The sequence below is a fragment of the Sus scrofa genome, chromosome 9 (genome assembly GCF_000003025.6).
Source record: "Sus scrofa isolate TJ Tabasco breed Duroc chromosome 9, Sscrofa11.1, whole genome shotgun sequence".
In the NCBI taxonomy this organism is placed as follows: Eukaryota; Metazoa; Chordata; class Mammalia; order Artiodactyla; family Suidae; genus Sus; species Sus scrofa.
The window spans coordinates 136,850,175-136,871,747 of record NC_010451.4 but is presented as its reverse complement, the minus strand read 5'-3'; the positions used below and the strand labels follow the sequence as shown (position 1 = coordinate 136,871,747).

General features: G+C 55.2%; 1 protein-coding gene across 1 annotated transcript in view; it reads left to right on the top strand.

Moving 5' to 3' along the window:
• Nucleotides 1–21,227, top strand: part of COBL (cordon-bleu WH2 repeat protein) — a 204,729-nt gene extending 183,502 nt beyond the window's left edge. The window contains 6 exon segments of the mRNA XM_021063931.1: nucleotides 5,802–5,899; nucleotides 7,254–7,730; nucleotides 7,733–9,072; nucleotides 9,900–10,019; nucleotides 10,669–10,917; nucleotides 19,992–21,227. Coding sequence (XP_020919590.1) covers nucleotides 5,802–5,899; nucleotides 7,254–7,730; nucleotides 7,733–9,072; nucleotides 9,900–10,019; nucleotides 10,669–10,917; nucleotides 19,992–20,009 — 2,302 coding nt within the window. The 3' untranslated portion in view covers nucleotides 20,010–21,227.

The following is a 21,573-nucleotide window of genomic DNA, read 5'->3' as shown; positions in this document are numbered from 1 at the left end:
AACTCCTTATAGCATCTTCACTCGAGAAGAAACCAGGCACACACGCGGACACGTATTTTCGCGCAGAGAGGGAGATGGAAGAAGGGGCAGAGGGCTGTCGCCGCCTCTGCCTCCTCGGGGGCTGTCACGGTGGAGCTGGCGTTACTTCTGAACTCTTAATCCTGAAGGCGCCGGTCCTCTAATTGAGCAGCGTATCTACCTGTGCATCAACGCTGGGAAAGCTCCATCCTGCGGTCCCTTTGGGGACCATTTGTTCCACAGGAATGCGATTAGAAGTAAATCAGAGAGATTGCATAAGTGGGTTTTTTTAACAGTAGGAGCGCACTAAAATCATGTGCAGAGCCTCAAAAGACAGAAACTGTAGCTTCTCCAGGGGAAGGGGGTCTCCCTGTACTGTCTACTGGCGTCCAGCCTTCACCTGGCAATCCCCGAGCGCCTTCTCTGCCCCCCTGGTCCCCGCGTGGCGGAGGTGAGGGCTGTGGGACTGTGCAAGTGAGAAACTGCGCTGTTATCTGCAGGGTGGGTGCTTTCCAGACACTGACGGGACAGAGAAAGCACAGGGCCTGGGGGGGGCAACGGGAAAGAGGCTCGGTTCTGGCTTGGCAGCCACGGAACTTTGGACCTAGAAGTCTATGGCCTGGGCCCATTTAGAGTTGTTTTAGACCTTCTAGAACTCTGCAACTTTGTAGCCATGGGAAGGAACTCCCTGACTGCAGCAGCCTTTAGAAACATTTTGTATATTCTAGAGCCTGAAACTTTTAATTATGGGAACTTTATAACCCTAGGAGCATGTAGAACCATTTTATAATATATTCTAGAACCTAAAACGTTGTCACTTTGTAACCACAGAAATATTTGGAAATATTTCATGCCTTCTAGAACCCTGCAATTTTGTACCTTCAGGAATGTTGTGCTCACAAGAGCATTTAGAAACATTTAAGACCTGAAACTTTGCAGTTTTGCTAACAAAGGGGCATTTTAAAACACTTGAGACCTTGGAGAGCTATGCCGTTGGGTATAGTGGCCACCAGCCACCTTTGGCTCCTGAGCGGCTAGCCCAGACCTAGGTGTGCTGTGTGATATATGCACCTAATTTAGTATAAAAAGTGCATCTTTTTACAGTAACTACTTGCAGAAATTCTGATAATAATTTGGGTTAGATGTAGGGCCAGAGTATACTAATTAAAATTAAGTAAAATTAAAGTATTTAATGAAAAGTAAGCTTGCTTATTACTTTTTGCCTTTTTTATTGTGACTACAAGAAGATTTTAAATTACATACGTAGCTCATATGACCTTTTTGGTTGGACACTTGTTCTAGAACTCAGACGCTTTGTGTGTAAAGGACCATTTGTAAATGGAATGAGGGTGTTAGGGCATGTGTGTCATCGACTGTGTAATTTCCCAGGCTTCTTGCCTTTAGTTTATCAAGTGATGGTTTTACAATCACATGGGTGGGTTTGGTTGTCCTCAGCAATTGAATTGCTACCTGAAAGGGCCATCTTTTTCCTCTCAGACTTTTTTTTTTCCTGCCATGGGATAAAGTACTTAAAGAAATTTTCCCGAGCCACATCAAAAGGGAAAACGACTTCACGTGCTGGAACGGCACAGAATCAGCCCATGGCCTTTTTTCCTTCTCAAAAAATGAAAAAAAAAAAAAAAAAAAAGCGCACCCATCTTCCCGGGCGCCAATTTGATGTGACTGCGGCCGTTCTCCCACGGTCGAGGTGTCGAGGCCATCGCCGGCCCCCACCCACCGAGGGCACCCGCCCTGCTGCCCTGCCCCCCCTCGCCCGGAGGCTTCCTTTATCCCTGGGTCAGGCGGCCGTGGGAGCCCCCTCGGGGTGAGGGAAGCTGCTGGTGGTGTCCATTCCTCCTCGCAGCTGTATCAGGATGTCTGCGCTGTTTGCCCTTCATTTTCTTGGTCTTCAGCCAAAGCAAAGTGTCAGTAAGAAACATATCTTCGACCGGGGAGTGTGTTGGGCGTGAGGAATGGTGCCTGGGAGCGAAGCATCAGCACCTGTTTACTAGAAGCTGGAAGGCCGTGCTTCTTGCCAACTGCGGCTCTTCAGAGACACACCCTGGGGCCTTTCCCACTGAGCACGGATTCTCCCCTCCAAGCCCAGAGACCAAGAGCTGCAAGCTGGCTGTTAGAGGCAGAGAGGCATAGTTGTAACCCGTTAGCCGCCCTTTGAGGGGAAGTCGACGGGGTCAGTGAGGAAAGAAAGGCAAATTCTGCTAAATCCTCTCCTCCTGAAGCAGGACATTGGAAAGCAAAAGAGACACATCACCACTAGTTTTGGCTTTTGCCAGGTAAGCCATTAGCGCAGAAGCCAGAGCGTGGCGGCCCTGCCCTGTGTCAGGAGAGGAGCCGCTGCAGAAGCCAAGTGGTCACAGGCCTCGCCTTGCCCCTCCCCAGAGATGCTCGGCAGCTTTGGAAGAAGCACCAGCAGAGGACCAGGGCCGTGGTGGGCAGGCCTGCCTTCCCCCCACGCACTCCCAAAGCCACTAGCTTCTGTCATGTCATGTCCATTCCTGCCCCACCCCTGCCCCTGGGCCAGGCCCCAAGAACCAGGCCCACATTGGGCATCAGAGGCAAGGCCAGGTCGGCGGGAGGCGGGGGGGTGTCCACAGAGGGTGGGCTGAGCATCTGGGGCAAATCCATGATGCGTACAGGAGGCAGGCGGAGGAAAGGGCTGGGTCGGAAAGCTGAGCTACAGGGCAGAGAATTCAGCAAGGGAAGCCCGGACCTGGGCACGAGGGCCTGGACAGGAGGCGAGATGCAGGAGGAGGCTGGGCCAGAGCCCGGAGCCTGGGGCTGGGCCACGGATGCTCAGACCCGGTGACGAAGGCTGGAGCGGAGGGCAGGGGCCGGGAGGCGAAGGGCAGACTCGGGCCCTGAGCTGGTGCTCATTTAGGTTGTCACGGCCGGCTTAGGAGATCCCAGGGGTTGCTGGGAACCAGGTCAGAAAATACAATTGTGAACATAGTATGCCCTGCATATTGGGCGTGGTGTCGCCAACGTGTAAACGACTTTTCTTTTTTTAAATTTAACCTTTACTTTATGTTGGCATATCGTGGATTTGCAACGTTGTATTAGCTTCCGGTATAGAGCAAAGCGATCCAGTTGCACGCGGACATGCATCACTCTTTCCAGATTCCTTTCTTCCCACACAGGTTATCACAGAACGTTGAGGAGAGCGCTCCCTGTGCTCTACTCACTCCGGGTCCTTGTTGATGATCTATTTCATATGCGGAAGGTCTCTTGGTTAATCCCAAACTCCTAAATGTAGATACACCCCACCACGTTTCCCTTTGGTAACCATAAGGTTTTCTTCGAAGTGAACTACTCTTCAAAAAAGAATTCGTGTTCATTAGAGAACCAAAGCATCATTTTAAATGTTGCCCATTTAAAAAAAAAAAAATCACCTAATCACCCAAGCTGCTTTGTACCAAAATGAGCATCCTCTGAAAGAAAAAGGATGCGTTATTTGCCGTGATGCGTCCCTTTCAACACGTCGCCCTGGTTGGCGGTGGTGTCTTGCTCTCCGCCCTGTCTTTGTCCATTAACACGAGCTCCGTTTAGATCACCAGGAGTTCCTCGAGGAATCTGTTTCTTTTCTGTTTTTTTCTTTTCACACCGACACCTGCAGCAAATGGAAGTTCCCAGGCTGGGGGCTGAACAGGAGCTGCAGCTGCCAGCCTACACCACAGCCACAGCAACGCCAGATCTGAGCCGCGTCTGCGACCTACGCTGCAGCTTGTGGCAACGCCAGATCCTTAACCCACTGAGCGAGGCAGGGAATGAACCTGCGTCCTCGCCGACACTATGTCCGGTTCTTAACCCGCTGAGCCACAATGGGAACTCCGTATCCGTGTGTCTTGGTTTCTCCGCGAGACATGCGGGCTCGGGCACGGATCCGTCTCCTTCCAGACGTCATACTCACCTTACTGCTGCTGCGACGGACGGCCAAGCCGTCGAGACCTCCCCAGGAGGAGGATGGAACGTGGTGCTGTTTATGTTTTTTCCTCCACAGAATTATTTTCTTAAGGCAAATAATCAAAAGAGAGGCTAATGAACCAGAGTTCCTACAAAGTTCAAGCTATGTTTCTGCTTCTCGATACACACGTACACATTGCTTTCCAGTTAAAACCAGCAGCAACAAGCATGAGCGTCTCAGACCTGTTGAGCTTGAGAAGATTTTCTTTCTCTGGTTTAATATTTACAAAATAATAGTATCAGCGGGACTTTTAATTATTTTTAATTCTCATTAATATTCTGTTCCCACAGAACAGGTGACTTTGCATACTCTGAAAGGCAAATACTTTGACAGAAAGGTGTCTGTATACGTAATTTTGTTGGGCTGAGCTTTTTGTGCTTTAAACTAAGAGCCAGCATTTGAAAAGTGCAATTTTCCATTTCCAATACTCTATAAAATAAAGCACTTTCCATTTTTTCTGCCATATAGTTTACTGAATATTTGAACTAAATATATTTCAACCATCACATTCCATGGAAAAGAAAAACACAACTGTAATAATTGCAACAGGAAAGGCAGCCTCGCGTCTCCTGTGGTCGTTGTTAAAATAGGTCTCAACCAACCCTCTTGGTCTGACTTGTCGGAGGACATTAGCCGAGACGCGTCTGGGAACCACTTCCTAACTCCAAAGGGACACAGTTGCCAAGTACGAAGGACGCGTTCACTGGAACGCAAACTTTGCTGCGTGAGTGAGGGCGGTACACAGCCTAGTTCACGCCGCCTCGTCTGGGCTGACGAGTAACGATGGAAATTGGTCCTCCGTGTCAACGATCGGCAGAGAGGACCCTCGGCTTCCGCTGGACAGACAGTCGTCCTGCGTGCGTCTCTTCCCGGCCCAGCGAGCAGAGACGGGAGGCCTTGCAAAGGCAGCTGTCAGACTGTCAGGGCAGCATTCGTCTCCTGGGTGCTACGGTCCCAGGGACACAGATAAGGAAGGCCTGGGGGGGCAGGGGGCAGGGCTCCACCCTCAGCCTCTCGGCAGCCTCTGCGAGAGCAGCGACAGGGACGCTACCTGCCTTAGGAACCGCTCCCGGGGTTTCACACGGGGGACTCTGCGGAAGAGCCTCGTGTGGGGCCCGGCGTGTAAGTCTGCGCCTGGCACAGAGGGCGCTGCGTGGACCCCGCTCTGGGCGCGTCCTGTCCAGTCACAGCCCAGAGCGGCCCTGGGGGAGCACACGGGGCCAGGGGACGGTCACCACTGCCACTGCTGCCGGGAGGTTTGCTGTCGTGGCGCTCATCGCTGTGTACTGTGCGCACACACCACACACACACACACACACACACCATACACACACACCACACATACACACCAAACACACACACATACACACCAAACCCACACACACACCAAACACACACTCGCCACACACACTACACACCACACATACACACGCACCACACACACACACATGCACATACCAAAGACACGCACACACCGCGTAGATACGCACACCAAACATACATACCACACATATATACACACACAAACCACACCCATACACACACACCCTACATGTATACAGACGTGCGTCACACACACACACATATCACACACCACACATACACACCACAGCACATACAACACACACACACACACACACACCACCTATGTCTCGTCTCCTAGTTCCAAGGACGACAGTGGTCCAGTACCTTTGGAGCTGCATGAATCTGCTGAGTCCTTCCTCAGGTATCTCCAGAAAAGAGTACATTAAATAAATAGGAGCTAAATGAACGCTCTCCCTTCCTCCTCGGTCTTCCCTAGAAATGGAGAAGCTGCACCAGCCTCAGACGAGGGCGAAGACCTGTTTACGGCTGCACGGTTCCAGGAACCCCTCGCAGAACCGGATGGCGAGCTGGAAGGTGAGCCCTGGCCGCTGTCCCGGCGGCCGCCTGCGCCGCAGGCTGTGGCCCTGACCGACTCCAAGCAACCGCGTGAGGAGGGCGCCGCAGAGGGAGTGCGGCTCGGGGCGGGGGAGAGCTGGCCTGGGGTGCCAGCTCCCTGCAGGGGCCTCTGCATCTGCGCTGCCAAGCAGCCCTGCCAAAGGTCTGCACAGCTGCTTAAAACCTGCTCGGGATAATACTGATTTTATACATTAAAAAGTACTCGACACACATGAAGACACGTTTTCCAGTCCTCAAAGGAGTAAGGGGGACAGTGGGGACACGCAGAGACGCAGGGCTCTTTATTCAGCCTCCTGCACCCCCGACTTGCTCATACCCCGCACATCTTCCAAAGGGAAACACGTGCACCCAGAGCATCTTCACAGCGACCCCTAGAGGAGAGCATCTCACGGCCGGGCCGATCCATGCGTGTCTTGGGGACACGAGGTTATAGGCCCAAGCAGACGCAGATCAGATCCGTGTACAAGTCTTTCAAACAAAGGCACACAGTGAAAATAAACTGGCAAGTAGGCAGTGGCCACGCCTTAAAGCAAAGCAGGAAGAAGGAGACAGGCTCTGAGCGGACCCACACTTTGGTCTGACTCGCTTTTCAGTTTTCTCTCCTCACATGTAGTTGACGGAGCTGAGACGTCTTAGTCAGCCTTACTGCATCCCTCGGGCTCCGCACACGACCCACTGCATCCTTCAGGGCTAATTCCGATGTGCTTGAGGTTTGGTCCTCTGCCTCTGACGAAGCAAAGCAAGGACCTCCCGCCGTGGTGCGGTGCGTTAAGAATCTGAGCGCAGCAGCCCCAGTCACTGCCGAGGTGCCGTTTCTATCCCAGGCCCTGTGTCATAGGTTAAGGATCCAGCATTGTGGCAGCTGTGGCGTAGGTTGCATCTGCATTTTGGATTCTGTCGCTGGCCCGGGAACTTCCATATGCTGCAGCTGCAGCCTTTAAAAAAAAGCAAAGCGAGAGCAAGTTGTCCCATAGATTGTGGTACTTCTGGTGGACAAGCGCAAGCTGCAGTAAAAACCCCCAGTCCGCCTTCCTGCCCTGTCCTGGGGCAGCGTTTACCGGGGGCCTGGACCTAGAGGTCAGTTTAAGTGAAAGATGTTGGCACTCAGAACCTTACCTCCAGGCACCTCGGATCTGCAGACAGTTTCTCTGCTGAGTCCCACGAGTGGAGATGACAACCCCAAAAGACACCGTAAATAGCTTACCCCAAAGGAACCTCCGGGAAATCAAAGTCCCAGGGTGTGGTCTCACTGGAGGGGCATCAGGTTCACGGGAGCAGTGCCCGCCTGTGACCTGTGCTGTGCTTCTTGCAGAAATGGAAGAGAGTTATGACACCGACTCCAGCTCCCTCAGCAGCTCTGTACCCGGTGTGTCCAGTCGCTGCCCACAAGATGCCGCCAGCCCCAACGGCGATGCTGAGGCAATCCCGGTGACGTTCATTGGGGAGGTTCTAGAAGATCCCGTGGACTCAGGGTCATTTTCCAACAGAAACAACAACGCCGGCTCCTTCGACATGGGGAGCGCGGCTGGCAGGAAGGCCCAGCTGCCCCCGAGCCGAGACACAGGGTCCGGCTCCTCTGCCCCTTCCCAAGACCATGGGAGAGAAATCAGAGCAGCCTCACCCAACAGCCAGCAGGATGGGGATCCCCCAAAAATGCGGCCCAAAGCAGCTTCGGCATCGGCGCTTCCCACACACGACCTGAATGGGAAGCAGAAAGACACCGGGCCCCACGCCACCTGCGGTGGGAGGATGCCGGCCGCCCGGGGGGAGGACTCGCAGCTCCAGAGGGAGAGGACGGCGAAGATAAAAACGGGGCCTCAACACCGCTGTCCTGGTATCAAAGAGGCCAACACACCAGGGGGAGTTATGGGCTGAAATACGGCCTCACAACATATAAAATTGTCCCCCCAAAGTCAGAAATGAGATGTTATGACCGGGGAGCTTCCTTGTCGACCAGTGCCATTAAGATCGACGAGCTGGGGAACCTGGTGAACCCCAACGCAAGCACGGGCAGGACCATCGTCCCCACCTCGCCCACCGTGGAAGCAGAAACCCCACCCATTGGAAAAGTCAAAGAATTCTGGAGGTCTAGCTCTATCGAAAAACACTCTGGCTGGCCCACAGAGCGCTCGGCCACGGGGACCCCCACCCCCCCAACGCCCACGAAACCACAACCTCAGGAAAGCAGACTCAGAGCAGAGCCCACCTCCCCAGACCCCAAAGTGACAGTGCCCCGGCCCCAGGCCACCCATCCAGAAGATGGGAGACCTCCAGATGAGGGGAGAAGCAGGCCACCCCAGGCAGCCCCTTGTCCCGTGAAAGTGCCAGCAGCTAACACTGCAGACGTCCCCTTTCTCAAGCCTCAGAGGAGAACGTCCAGTCAGTACGTGGCCTCTGCCATTGCCAAGCGGATAGGGACCCCAAAAGTCCACCCCGACGTGGGGAGGAAGCGTGATAATGCCCAGAAGACGTGGGAAGGCAGAGCCCCAGAGCGGACTGGACCGCTCTCCCCGTGGCTAGATGGTCCCTCCCACAGCCTGTGCCCGGACGGGCCTGACGAAGGGGATTCAGCAGCAGGAGCCCCTCCCGGAAGGCAAGGCAGCTGCCCTCCCGGAAAGTCATCTACTCGAGACTGTCCCGCCGGCACCCACCGAGGTTCCCACGCACCTCTGGGCACGGCTTCCCAGAGGGAGCAGGTCTCTGTGGCACAGAGCTGTGGTCTCAGCGGAAAGCAAAGCACCAGGAACCACAGAACCAGCTCTGCATCCGACCCCACGTGCGCACCGGGAGAGACAAAGCCCCTGCCACCTTGCTCAGGGGCTGAGCAGACTTCCGGCCGGGCCCTGGTGAATGGCTCCCGGTGGGTCCCCCTCCACAGCGAGCCTCCTCACCCTCCAAGAGTGTCTGTCACACACAGCCACCCCGGTCAGGAGCCCCGCGCACCAGAGGAAAAGCCCAGTCTGCTAAGCACAGGGGTCCTTGAAGCCGATGGTACACTGCCAGCCAGCATCTTTGGGCCAAAGAAGAAATTCAGACCTGTGGTCCAGAGGCCAGCCCCGAAAGACACATCCCTGCACAGTGCCCTGATGGAGGCCATCCACTCGGCCGGAGGGAAGGATAGGCTTCGCAAGGTGAAGTCACGGGGCCCCCCACCCACGCTCAGATCCAGACCTTAGGTGGCACCAGGGGGGGGGGGGGCAGGCTGGGAATGCGGCTGAAGGAAGAGGCTTCACCTTACCCTAGATTTCTGTCTCACTGCCTGCAGAATTGGTCAACTAGAGCCGTTAAGGAGACCCAAGCTTGGTCAAGGCTTTGGGCTTGTCCACACTGCCTTTTCGGCCCAGACTGCCCTGGGGAAAGACTTTGCCAACAAATAGCCTTTACTTGGACAAGGGTGTGGACATACCTGGCCCCTGAACCAGTGGGTAGTTGGAGACTCAGGCCAGGCCACTGCTCCCGATCCCCCCGTTTTCAGTGGTGGAGGACTGTCACCCTGCAGTAAGCTGGGGACAACCGCATGACACTTCCCGCCTCGTCTGGGCACTGGTCACCCCGCCGATGCTAAGTAAGCGCTACGGCAGCAGTGGGATCAGGAGCCGTGTCCTCCACTTCCCAGGTGAGGAAACCGAGGGCCACACTGCCTGCTAGTGGGGCCCCAGGCCCCTCATCCAGGGTGACGCAGAAGCCCACAGCAGCTCTGGAGAGGAGGGGATAACAGGAGTGATGTGACATCAAGGGGTGACGCCCCTGCTTCCCCAGATACATCACCTTCCGTTTTTCTATCATGTGCAGTCAATCAAAACCTGAATTTGCTAATTCTGCCTTCTGAGCGACAGCCCGCGAAGCTGATCCTGGAGGCGTGGATGGATAAACATGGGTTCTCCTTGGCCCTGCCTCACAGTTAGCACTTCCCCATGTCCTGAGTGAAACGCGCTGACGTTGTTGATGAATATTCTAGACTCCAGAACCCCGCTCAGACGGAGGGCCCGGGAAACCATCCTACATGGAAGGGGACAGCGAGCGCTCAGCCCTGCTGGCGGCCATCCGCGGGCACAGTGGCACCTGCAGCCTGCGGAAGGTAAGAGGGCCTTCCCCACACACTCCCCCCATCACCCAGTCACCGGGGATGCTGCAAACACCAGGGCAAGCCTCTGATTTTCTAAACGATGCTAAGTCATCGTTGGAGCAGCTGACCCAACCCCGGGAGAGGCGATGGGGGCAGCTCCCCTCCCCCAGCGCAGAAACTCTCCCTCCCTTTCCTGGACGTGTAGGGCCTCTGTGCACACCCAGCTCTGTGCACTTCCCGGAAGTTCCAGGGACCCTGGCCTGGCTTCAGGCTGAGATCATGTAGGAGCGGAGCTGCTGCCTGCTCTGCTGGCCTGGCCCAGGCCAGGACCAACCCCGCTGGGGCTCAGGGACGGAGGGGCCCCCGGCTTCCACAGTCAGCATCCAGGGAAAGCAGGAGGAGCCTCCCCCTCACACTTGGAGTAAGGTCACTGATGCACGCGACCCCAGGTCTGTCCAAACAGCCACCAGGAGGCAGGAGGGCCGGGTCTTCAGAAGGGCAGGACGTCAGCCTTGCTCCCAAGCCTTCGGTCACTCGCCCAAAGCAGGGCCCCAGGGACAGCAAGCAGACACCACCCCTGGGCTTGTTACAGGGCCAGGTACCTGCACTGCCTCTTGGAAAGGACCTTTGGGACACTGTCACTTGACTGTCTCGTTGCTAGGTGACATCCTCTGCCTCGGAAGAGCTCCAGAGCCTCCGCCAGGCCGCACTGTCTGCGCACGGGTCGGAACCCCCGGGCTTTGAAGGCCCGCCGGCCCCGCCGCCCCTGCCCCTTCTGGCCACCCACGCTCCCACCGCATCCCGGCCGGTGTCCAGGTCCAGCTCGGGCCCCCCCAGCAACACGGCGGATGCCCGGCAGGCTTTGCTGGATGCCATTCGCTCCGGCTCAGGCGCCGCGCGGCTGAGAAAGGTGAGGATGCCTGCGGGCGCATGCGCGTTCCCGTGGGCGAGAGGGCGGCTCCAGGCCCACGACGCTCCTCCGCCCTCAGCCCGGTGGGGAGTCGCGGCCAGAGCTGCTCCTGGGACGCCGAGGGCTCCTTCTCGCTCCTAAGCCTTGGGCGCATGTCGGCCGCGCCGGGCTCCTCCGGTGCAGGACGGGCTGGACGGCTGTGTGTGCGGTACCCGCAGGGCCGCGCCGGGCTCATACTTGGTTCGTCTTTCTCGCTTGCCTTCTTTATTTCTATTTTTTCCCCCAGGATAAGGTTTGAAAAGTATTGAGTTTGAGATCCCCTGGGCAGAGCACACATTTCTGGATTTGCCATAGTTTCTGCTCTATCTGGTCTTAGGCTGGGCTGCGTGGCTGTCAGCCGCCAGGTCCCCGAAAGCACGTGTGGCCTCCGAAGGGGGCTTCCCAAATCACAAGGGGCTTCGGGCCAGACGGGGTGTGAGATCTGCTTTGACTCCAGAGTGATTCTGAGTGGACTGGGCCTCGTTCTCTGCCCATTTTTCGGGGGTTGGGAGCTGAGGCTAAAAGTCGGGAGGCCGGTGACAGGTATGATTTTCTGAGCAGTTATTTCAGATCCTAAGTGTAGGTTTTCACGTGTATCTGAAATAGTGAATGTGAAGGTTATCCTCGATGAGAGCGAATGGGAACTTCACCTTGGCCACATGGGGCTGGACCCAGACAGGGTCCATCTGGCACAGAATAACCGCCCCACACTGCCTTGTAGGAGAGCAGGTGGGCCACGAGACAGGTGGGCCGCTTCCACCCAGATCTGCAGGCACTGCTGCAAAGGTGTCCCATGCAGGAGCTGGTGGTCCGGCGAGGCGGGGGGTGAGGGTGTGTGTGGAGGGGGGACGCTCCCTCAGGCAGCATGGCCTGAGGGCATCCCTCGCTGACCCAGGCTGACCCTGCGATGTCACCAACCAGGAGCCGTCTGTGAGTTCCTCCGTCTCGGCTTTCACTGCAGCAGCTTCACGTGGCGGTCAGAAGCCCGTGTTTTGATCGTTTCTTGGATTAATCTAAGTGTCGGTACTCGCCTTATGCTGCCCAGAAAGGTTGGGGCAGTGAGTATTTAGCCGAGGTTTTGATGCCCGGAACAGCCCAGGAGATGCCCTTGGGCTGAAAGCTGGGCCCCAGGGAGCAGGGCCAGTGTGACACAGGAGGCAATGCCCCTACCCAGGGCACCGCATCTTAGCCGAGGCCTCAGGGCTGCTGGACAGGACAGTGTCGCTGCTCTGCACACCGACCAGACCCCTCTCCGCTTGCCCTCTGTGTCTCAGGATCCCATAGAAGCTGCTGAAGGACATGTGACAAAGGAAGCCAGGACCTGGACGGTCCACCTGCCCAGCAGCCCCAGGTCAGCCTCCATCAGGGACACCCAGGTGTGGCAGGGAGAGCCGGCCTCCCCAGGAACCAGTGACTATCCTCCTGGAGGCACCTGACCCCGTTTTCTGGTAGCTTGCCCTCCCTCTGGGTGCGGAGCAGACCTGTGGCACCAGGGACCACGTACGGTTCAGGCAGCAAGGGCCCACTGTGTCTTCTTCTGCAAAGCCGGGTTAGGTGGCACTTGTCTGCAGGGCATGGGCCGTGGAGGCTTCGGTGACTTTGCAGCAAATGCCCCCGTGTGTGTGACGGCACTTACACCTCAAATCACTTGAGCTTTGCCGCTTTAGCTTTCTTTCACCTTTTGGGCTTTGAAAGTTGCGGTAAATGTAGGCTCCAGAGTCCAGCGCGGGTTGCGTGGTCCATCCTCACTCAGGACCAGCAGGGGCTCCCCTGTCCACACTGGGCGTTCAGTGGGGGTCTGCCACGTGTGCTGCCAGGAGGACGTCCTGCATCTGAGGGCTGTTCCGGGCATTCCTGGGTGCTGTGAGGGGCTGAAGTGCGTGGGTCCCCCTGGTCCCTTCCTCCGGGACAAGCAGGGCACCCAGCCATCCTGGGTGGGCTCTCCAGGAAGCCAGACCCTCGCTGCTGAAATGAGCGCAGCGACTCCCCCTGCCTTTAACGTGCATTTTGCATTTGGTGACGATGCTGCTTATGATAAAAAACAAAGGGGGGTTCATTGGATGTAGGAGGAATCACCTTAAAAGTGAGTTTGCCATTTTTCAAGGCGATCACAAGTCCACTTGCCATCCTCCACTGCGGGAATTCAATCTCCTGCCTCTGGGTTTGTGGTCAGCAGGGCGTTGCCCGCGCCGTGTCTTCCCTCCAGGCCCAGGTGACGGCGGCCGCGGCTCTGCTCCGTCGGCTGCTCCTTCCGCAGTGGGCATCACCTGCCCCACCTGAATGCGGGGCTTAGACGGGCAGGGGCTTCTGCCTTCCAATCCGCCTGTGCTCACAGTACTGGTGCAACTCTGTGCAGCTGACAGCCGCAGTCAGTCTGTTTTACATGCGTGATTTCAGAGGGCCTGGAATGGATTAAATGCGAGTGCCCTTTTAGTCCGAGTTTATAGTTAAAACATCCACTGTCCAGCCGTTCATTCCTCAAGTGTTTTCTGAGAACCAGGGTCCAGGGACGTTAGTAGCTGCTCTTGAAGAAAAAATGAATGAGGCATTGTCTGTCCCCAGGGACTCTGAGCCAGAAGGAGAAAAGAGGGGGTGTAGGCCTGTCCTTGGCCTGGGGGCGACTCACAGAGCTGGAGACCTGGCAAACCCAGGATCTTTCCCTGCGTGACCTCAGTTTCCCCCAAGGAAGGCACAGAGTGGGCATCTCCGCCGCCACCCTCCTGGACTTAAAGGCTGCAGCTTCCATGCCACAGATGGGAAAGGGGGGCGCAGACGTGACTTGTCCCAGGCTTTAACTAGGTCACCGCCGCTGCCCAGCCAGACTCGGGATCAGCCTGGCGGGCGGCCTGCCCTGGGAGAAGCCTCATTAAGCCCCAGGGTCCCTGAGCTGCCGGGCCCTCCCAGATGCGTTTTTTCCCACTGCGGAAATGAACTGGCTCAGACCACACACGTGTCCTGGCGCTTGGCCTTGGTGGCAGAGCCCATGCGACGTGATTAGACATGTGACACTATCACCATCAACTCCCAGGAGGCCCCGAGCCAGGATAGAAGAGCAGCTGCAGCGAACGCCCGTCCTCCTAAGCCTGAGCCTCTTTGCTGGTGGCAAGAGAAGCCCAGGTCTGTGACCAGGGACTGAGACGGGAAAGCCATCAGCAGCAGCCCTGTCCCATGCTCATGCTGGGCTCAGCAGTGTTCATATAGACCTTTAATGGAATATCTGGAGAGACAAACAGGTCACTTCTGTCTTTGCTGCCCTGTGGCCATCCTGCCCTTTGCTGGAATTCCAGGTGACCTGGAAGGGCAACCCAGGGATGACTGTCAAGAGGTCACTTGCTGTGGTGAGGTGTGCTGAGGCTGTTCCCCATTCCCAGAAGGCTGTTCCCCGTGTTTTACCAGCTAATCCCAGTCATCGTGCATGTGCCTTCTTAATCTCAAGCCCCGGGGGTCTCTCCCCATCCCCAGGGGGTCTCTCCCTGTCCCCAGGCTGCGGGAGGGGCCCTGTCACAGCGTCACTTCATTTCCCATCATGGTCGCATCACAGCCTCAGTTCTGTAACCGTCCATATAACCTCCGTGTTGAGCTCACCCCCCACCACCACACCGTGAGCGCCAGGAGGTCCCAGAACCCTGGACAGCTCCCGGCACAGAGTGGGTGCCCAGTAACTTGTGGGAGGAGGCGAAGGGCCTGCACCCTTTGCCACTGGACCGCCTGGCTCTCCAGACTGCGGCCGAGTGCAACTTGGAGTCTGCGTGCTCAGGACTCACTTATTTCAAAATCGTCATAAACTTGCCAAGAATCACTTTAAGCTGGAAGGAACCCCCTTCTTTTCCTCTGGAAAATGAGTTCCAGGCACCTCCGTCTTCAGCCAGTGGTCCAGCTCCCACTGTGCACAGCTGGCCGGCAGCTGCTGGCCGGCTCCCTTAGGAGTTGATTGGCGCCCTGGGAACTGATCTGTCCAGGCTGGAACTGAAATAGTGAACCTAATCCCTGGACACCAGCTCTCTGTCACCGCTGTTCATTTTACCTTTTTCCCTAGAAACATCATTTTCCTTGGCAGGCAAGGAAGCAACATGAAACTTGGATATTTGTACAGCTTTCTGGCTTGGCCTCAAACTGCAAGCTTTGTCCTTTCTTTGATTTTCTTCATGTCCAACCAAAATAAGAAGGAATCTTTCAGGAAGCTGGAAACCTTCAGGCTTTCCTCCCAAGCGGTGCCCTGCCGCACCCTCCTCCCTGGGGGGTGCTTCTGCCCTCCTTGCTCACCTTGATTTGGTCCCACTGGCCATGTAAGCCTGCACTGGACGGCAGCACAGCCCCTTGTCACAACCTAAAGAGCCATCACTACCAGCGTGGCTTGAGCTTGGGTTGACACAACGGCCGTCAGCGTGGTTTATGCTACCTCGTAGCCAGTTTTCTCACCAAACTCTCGGATATTGAATTGTCCAAGCCAGAGCTTTTTAATGCTATCCTTCTTGATGCCAGAGTTTTGGAGTTTTCTGGTTCCTTCCTAAATATTTCCTTCGTTTACTGAGAGCTGTCAACATCTGGATTCAGCCGTCACCTTGCTGTCAGTGGTGATGAGCGTGGTTTTGCGGTCCTCAGTCGGCCGTGGATGGTAACACGCACCAGCCCGGGGCTTCTGCACCAGTGACGCTTAGGCTGCCAGGCGGGTCTGGAGCAGGCCTGCTCCTGGAGAGCACATGCTGTCCAGCCCTCCTCGCTTCACTTGCCTGCCCTGGAACCGCCTCAGTCGGCCACACACCCACTTACCCTTTCGTGTCCTGGGAGATTTACTTTTGCGACTTGGAAGCGCCTTCTGAAAGAGGCTTCTCCTGGGGTGCCAGGCGTTAGGTGACCGAGGTCTATGGGACGTCAACCACCCCGCTCCCAAAGCTCCATTTTAGTTGTCATCTCATCCGAGAGCTGGGATGCTCGGTGAAGTGGCAGTGGTGACGGTGACAGTGCCATGATGGGCCCCGCAAGCTGCACTGGGCCCGTCTGTGACGCAGGTCCCATGAGCCCATTTATCAGTGAAGGAGGGGGTACTCCCGGGAACTCACGCAGCCCAGATGCTAAGTCAGTGTGTCCATACAGCAAGAAGAAGGATGGACATGCGACAGTGTACATGAATTTCCAAATCATTATGCTGAGGGAAGGAAGCCAGACTGAAAATAAAATTCACAACAGACTGTTCCATTTCTATAAAATTTTAGAGAACACAAGCTCATCTACGCGATGCGGTGCCGGTGGTGTGAGGATGGACGACAGGAGGGATTAAGAGGAGGTGGAGGGTCTATACACTGTTGGTGGGAAAGTGAATTGGTGCTTCGGCTGCAGGAAACAGCATGGAATTACCGTATGATTCAGCATTCCTCTCTTGGGTAAATATTTGGAGAAAATTAAAACTAATTCGAAAAGCTACACGCACGCACCTCAGTGTTTATAGCAGCATTATTTACAATTGCCAAGATATGAAAGCAAAATTAAGTGTCCATCAACAGATGGTGGACAAAGAAGATGTGGTGTGTATATACCTTGGACTGCTACCACAGCCATGAAAAAGAGCGAAATTCTGCCATTACTGTCAACAGCATGGATGGACCAAACACTCAGCGAAATAAGTCAGACAAAGAAAGAGAAATACTCTATATTATCACTTGTATGTAGAACTTAAAACATAAAAACATGCTAATCAAACTTATGAACTTTTGCACAGCAAAAGAAAGCATTTTAAAAAAAAGACAACCTATAGAATAAGAGAAAATAGTTTCAAATGATGCAACTGACAAAGGCTTAATCTCTAAAATATACAAATAACTCATACAACTCAAGAGCAAAGCAACCAAAAAACCCAATGGAAAAATGGGCAGAAGACCTGAACAGACATTTTCCAAGGAAGATGTACAGATGGCCAACAAGCACATGAAAAAAATGCCCAACATCACTGATTATGAGAGACGTGCAAATCAAAACTAGTGATGTACCACCTCACACCAGTCAGAAGAGCCATCATTAATATGTCCACAAATAACAAATGCTAGAGGGGGTGTGGAGAAAAGGGAACCCTCCCACACTGTGTGTGGGAATGTAAATTTGTACAACCACTATGGAAAACAGTATAGAGGTACCTCAGAAAACTAAATATAAAACTACCATGTGACCCAGCAATCTCACTCCTGGGCATGTATCTGGAGAAAACATTCATTCAATAAAATACATGAACTCTCATGTTCATTGCAGCACTATTTACAATAGCAAGACATGGAAACCACCTAAATGTCCATTGACAGATGACTGGGTTAAGAAGATGTGGTACATATACACAATGGAATACTACTGCGCCGTAAAAAAGAACAAAATAATGCCATTTGCAGCAACATAGAGGGATTCTCATACTGAGCGAAGTAAGTCAGAAAGAGAAAGACAAACACCATATGATATCACTTATATAGCATATCTGGAATCTAATACATGGCACAAATGAACCTATCTATAGAAAAGAGACAAACTCATGGACATGGAGAACAGACTTGTGGTTGTCGGGGCGGGGGGGGACGGGGAGTTTGGGGTTAGTAGATGCAAACTTCCCTGTGTGGAGTGGATAAGCAGTGAGATCCTGCAAAAATAAACACACAAACAAAACCAGAATGCGGGCTGCATTTTTCAGCTAATAGGCTCCATCTGTATTTCCTCACCCAACACACAGCCAACACACACACTCTTTCCCCTGATTCTTGGATATCCTGTAGCAAACTTATTGTGCTTTTCTCAATTAACAATTAAACTCTTGTTTTGAAGTTAGAGTACTGCATCTCTAAAGGTGTCTAGGGTTCAAAGAAAAAAACCACTGAACCAATTATTTAAAATGTACCTAGCATGCTCTGTAAAAATAAGCTTATCTTGGAAGTTCCCTTGTGGCACGATGGGTTAAGGATCCTGCATAGCTGCAACTGTGGTGAGGGTTCTATCCGTGGCCCAGGAGCTTCTACATGCCTGTGGGTGCCACCAGAAAAAAAACACAAAGAAGCTTATCTGTTCCACCATTGGGGCTCCCTGGATCCTGTGGCGCTGTGTGCAGCCCGTGGGCAGCCTCGTCCCCGCGCTCTGCCCGAGTCTCTGCAGGCACAGCACGCGTTCCTCCCGCCTCTCCAGCCACGCATGCTCAGGCCCCTTCGAGGGCCTCCTCTTTACCCGAGGCTGCACTCACCGCAGGAGGCAGAGCTCTTTTCTTTCAAATCTACTCACTCTCCCAGGCAGACCCTTCATCCTCCGGATGCCACCCCCAATCCTGTCTCCATCCCAAGCTGTCCTGCGCCACGGATTTGAATCTTCAGCCCCCTCCTTAACATCCATGGGGCAGGTGCCAAGGCTCCAACTCGGCAGGTTCAGTCCCTCCCTCTGTGCCCCGAACTCCGCTGCTCATCCTGCTTCAGTTCTCAGCTGACGTGGAGGCCCCTGCCACCAAGAGGCCCCTGATGGAGCTGGGAGGCCAGGGCCATGCCCTTGGAAGAACTGGCGGGTTGAGCTGCGGGGGTCGAGGTTCTGGTCTGGGGCTGTGATCGCTGCTCGGGCCAGCCCCCCGGGGATTGCTGCTCAGTGGTGTTTGGTCTGGCCTGAGTCATCCTCTGACACCCCAGCTTCCCCACCTGTGCTTTGGAGACGGTACCCACAGTGACGACAATGACAATAATGCATCAGTGATTTGGTTGAGCTCCGGTTTCAATGAGACACGTCTTGTGCAGGGCTCAAAACGGCGCCTGCCTCATACTAAGCGCACAGGAAGTATTTGTGGCGGTGGCGGTGGCGGTGGTTGGCGTTATAAGAAATCCGCTCAGGGAGTTCCCATCATGGTGCAGCGGAAATGAATCCCACTAGGAACCATGAGGTTGCGGGTTCGATTCCTGGCCTAACTCAGTGGATTAAGGATCCATCATTGCTGTAAGCTGTGGGGTAGGTCGCAGACGTGGCTTGGATCTGGCGATGCTGTGGCTGTGGTGGAGGCCGGCAGCTGTAGCTCCAACTAGACCCCTAGCCTGGGAACCTCCATATGCCCCGGGTGCGGCCCTAAAAAACAAAAAAAGAAAGAAAAGAATTCCGCTCGGGTCCTTGGATCTTCGCTTTGATGACAGAGTGGAAAGCGGGACAAGGAGCCCAGCTCACTGCACTGCTCCTCTCAGAACGTGCCGAGCTCGGTAAACGACGGTGAGAACCCGCGTTGCCTTGGCACAGCTCGCATCACTCCGTCTTTTCTTACAAATGCTGTTAACCTTGGCCATTAGAGGCACGGAAATATTTCCTTTAAGCTTTTCAATCGCAGAACTGCGGTTAGTTGGACGGTGCTAGGAGGGTGCAGGGTGTGAGCTTTTGAATCCAGTGGGACAGGAGGGTGTGGGTCTGCAGTCACTCGTTTGTGTCCCCAGCTGTCGCCTGGCACCCAGCACCTCCTGCGCCCAGGGAGGGGCAACGATGGATGCCGTGGGGCCTGCCTCGGAGCCCCCCTCCTGGAGCGAGAGAGGCAGCCTGCGGGACGGTGACCTGCAGCACGAGGGGGCTGCTGGGCACCAGTCCCCTCGCGGGGCTCCTCTTCCTGCCGGGACTGGCAGCGGGAATGCCTTTCCGGAGAGGTGGGCTGAGTGCCTCTTCTGGAAGAAGGCGCCCTCCTTTTCCAGCAGGAGGGGCCTTCCCGACATGGAAACCCCACATGCGGGGCCGGCCCGGAAGGGGAAGGAGCCCCACGGACGCCGAGACGGCGGGGCTGGAGGGCAGCTCCGGCAGAAGCACAGGGACCTGCAGACACGTCCCAGCCCCTCGGGGGTTCCAGCCCGTCCTTCCTGAATGCAGTTACAGGTCACTGAGAGCAGGCATGTTTGTGTCCCTGAGAGCTTTCTCCTCGGGGCTATAGGTAGGAGCGCAAACCCCAGGGTGACAGAAGAGGAAATATCTCAAGGGGGGCTTGGAACCCAGCTCCTTAGCGCCGGGGATCTGTGCCCGTGGCTCACCACAGGCCCTGTGTCACTGTGCTTTCTTCATTGCAGGTGCCCTTGCTTGTGTGAATCAGCGACAAGCTGAGACGGCGGCAGAAACTCCCCCTCCAGAACGCCCTCGGCCACCACTCCCCAGCGCCCTGCAGCAGGGGCATCGGGACCTGGCGGGCTCCCCGTCTCCAGGCCAAAACTCACCGCGTGGACTTTCAGCCCCACGTCATGCTTCAGAGGACAAGGAAGCCGCCCCGTGTGGCTTGTGCCAAGGAACTGTGTTTTGTCTCTGAATGTTTATAAAGCTGCCAATACTCCACCCTTGTTGGCCGGTGGGTGGGACTAGAGAAGCTGGAGCCCCGCTGCTTACTTGCATCGATGGACAGAGTGGAAAGAATCATGCCTTCGACTGATATTGGACCTTCTGAGACTTTTACCACACGTGGATGGTGAGGACAGTTTAGTTGTGTAAAATCATTTGCATTCTAGGGAAATGTGCAAATCAGGGGAAACAATCAGAAGCTTCTCGATGCTCCCGTAAGAGGCCTTTTCTAGGGCGACTTTGCTGAGGGAGGCGAATCGTGTTTCCTGATTCTTCAGACATCTGGGGGGACCTCACGGAGGATGGCAGATCAGGAGCTGGGCTATCGCAAAGCAGCACGGCCGCCCAGAGCGACAATCTCCCGAGATGTATGGCCAGGCGGGTCTGAGTTCAGGGCGGTGGCTGAGCTCAGAAGGGTGTTGGCGCCCACAGCCGGTGTCCCCGTGGACAGCTGCTCCCCAGTGGACTGTGACACAGAGCAGGCCTCCCTGACCGGGGCTGAGCTCCCAGCCCCAAGGCCGCCCTGGGAGCCTTGGAAATCCTACGCGGGGCCGAGCGGGGATGTGGCGTGTCACCTGGAGGTCAGAATCGTGCTGCTGATTCGCAGTGGGGGCTTCTTTCTTTGCCCAGCAGGTGGGTGGCCCCTGTGAGTCACACAGCAGCCTTTCCGTATCACCCGGCCCTCAGTCGTCTGTGTTTATCGTAGCATCTGTCAAGTACAGCCGTAGAAGATGCTTCTTTAAAAGAAGTCAAGAGGAAGTGACGAAATAAAATTTCTTTCTCGATGAGGCAGCCGGTATGGTGAGAATGTGTCTCAGCGATGCCGGATCCTGGCGTCCGGTGGAGTGGAGCCCACCCTGCCCGGTCTAATGAATGCCCTCACCGTCCCGGGCGGCGAGGGCGTCCAGCCAGCCCCTGTTCAACCCTCCACCGTTCGTCTGTTTGTGCCACAAATAAAAGAACGTGAAATTGCAGCCCTGGTGTGGATTTCATGGCTCTACCCCGAGGTCTGTGCGGATACCCCATCCTCAAAACAGAAAGGAGAGCTGTTTATCCGGTCAGTACGTAGGATGGCCTGCTGCCCTCCACTGGGCACCGGGTTCCGTGGATAAGACAGCAGACACGAATCCCTGCCTCCGGGGGCTTTGTGTCTTAGTGGAAGAGGCAGAATAAGACAGGGAGTCCATGTCGCTGTGATTAGGAGAAAAACATGAGAAGGGATGAAGCATAAAATAGGGTGATGAAGAAAGGCCTCTTGTCGTAGTGACATGTGGGAGAAAACCTGGGGAAAGGAGAGGGCAAGCCACGTGGGCGCCTCAC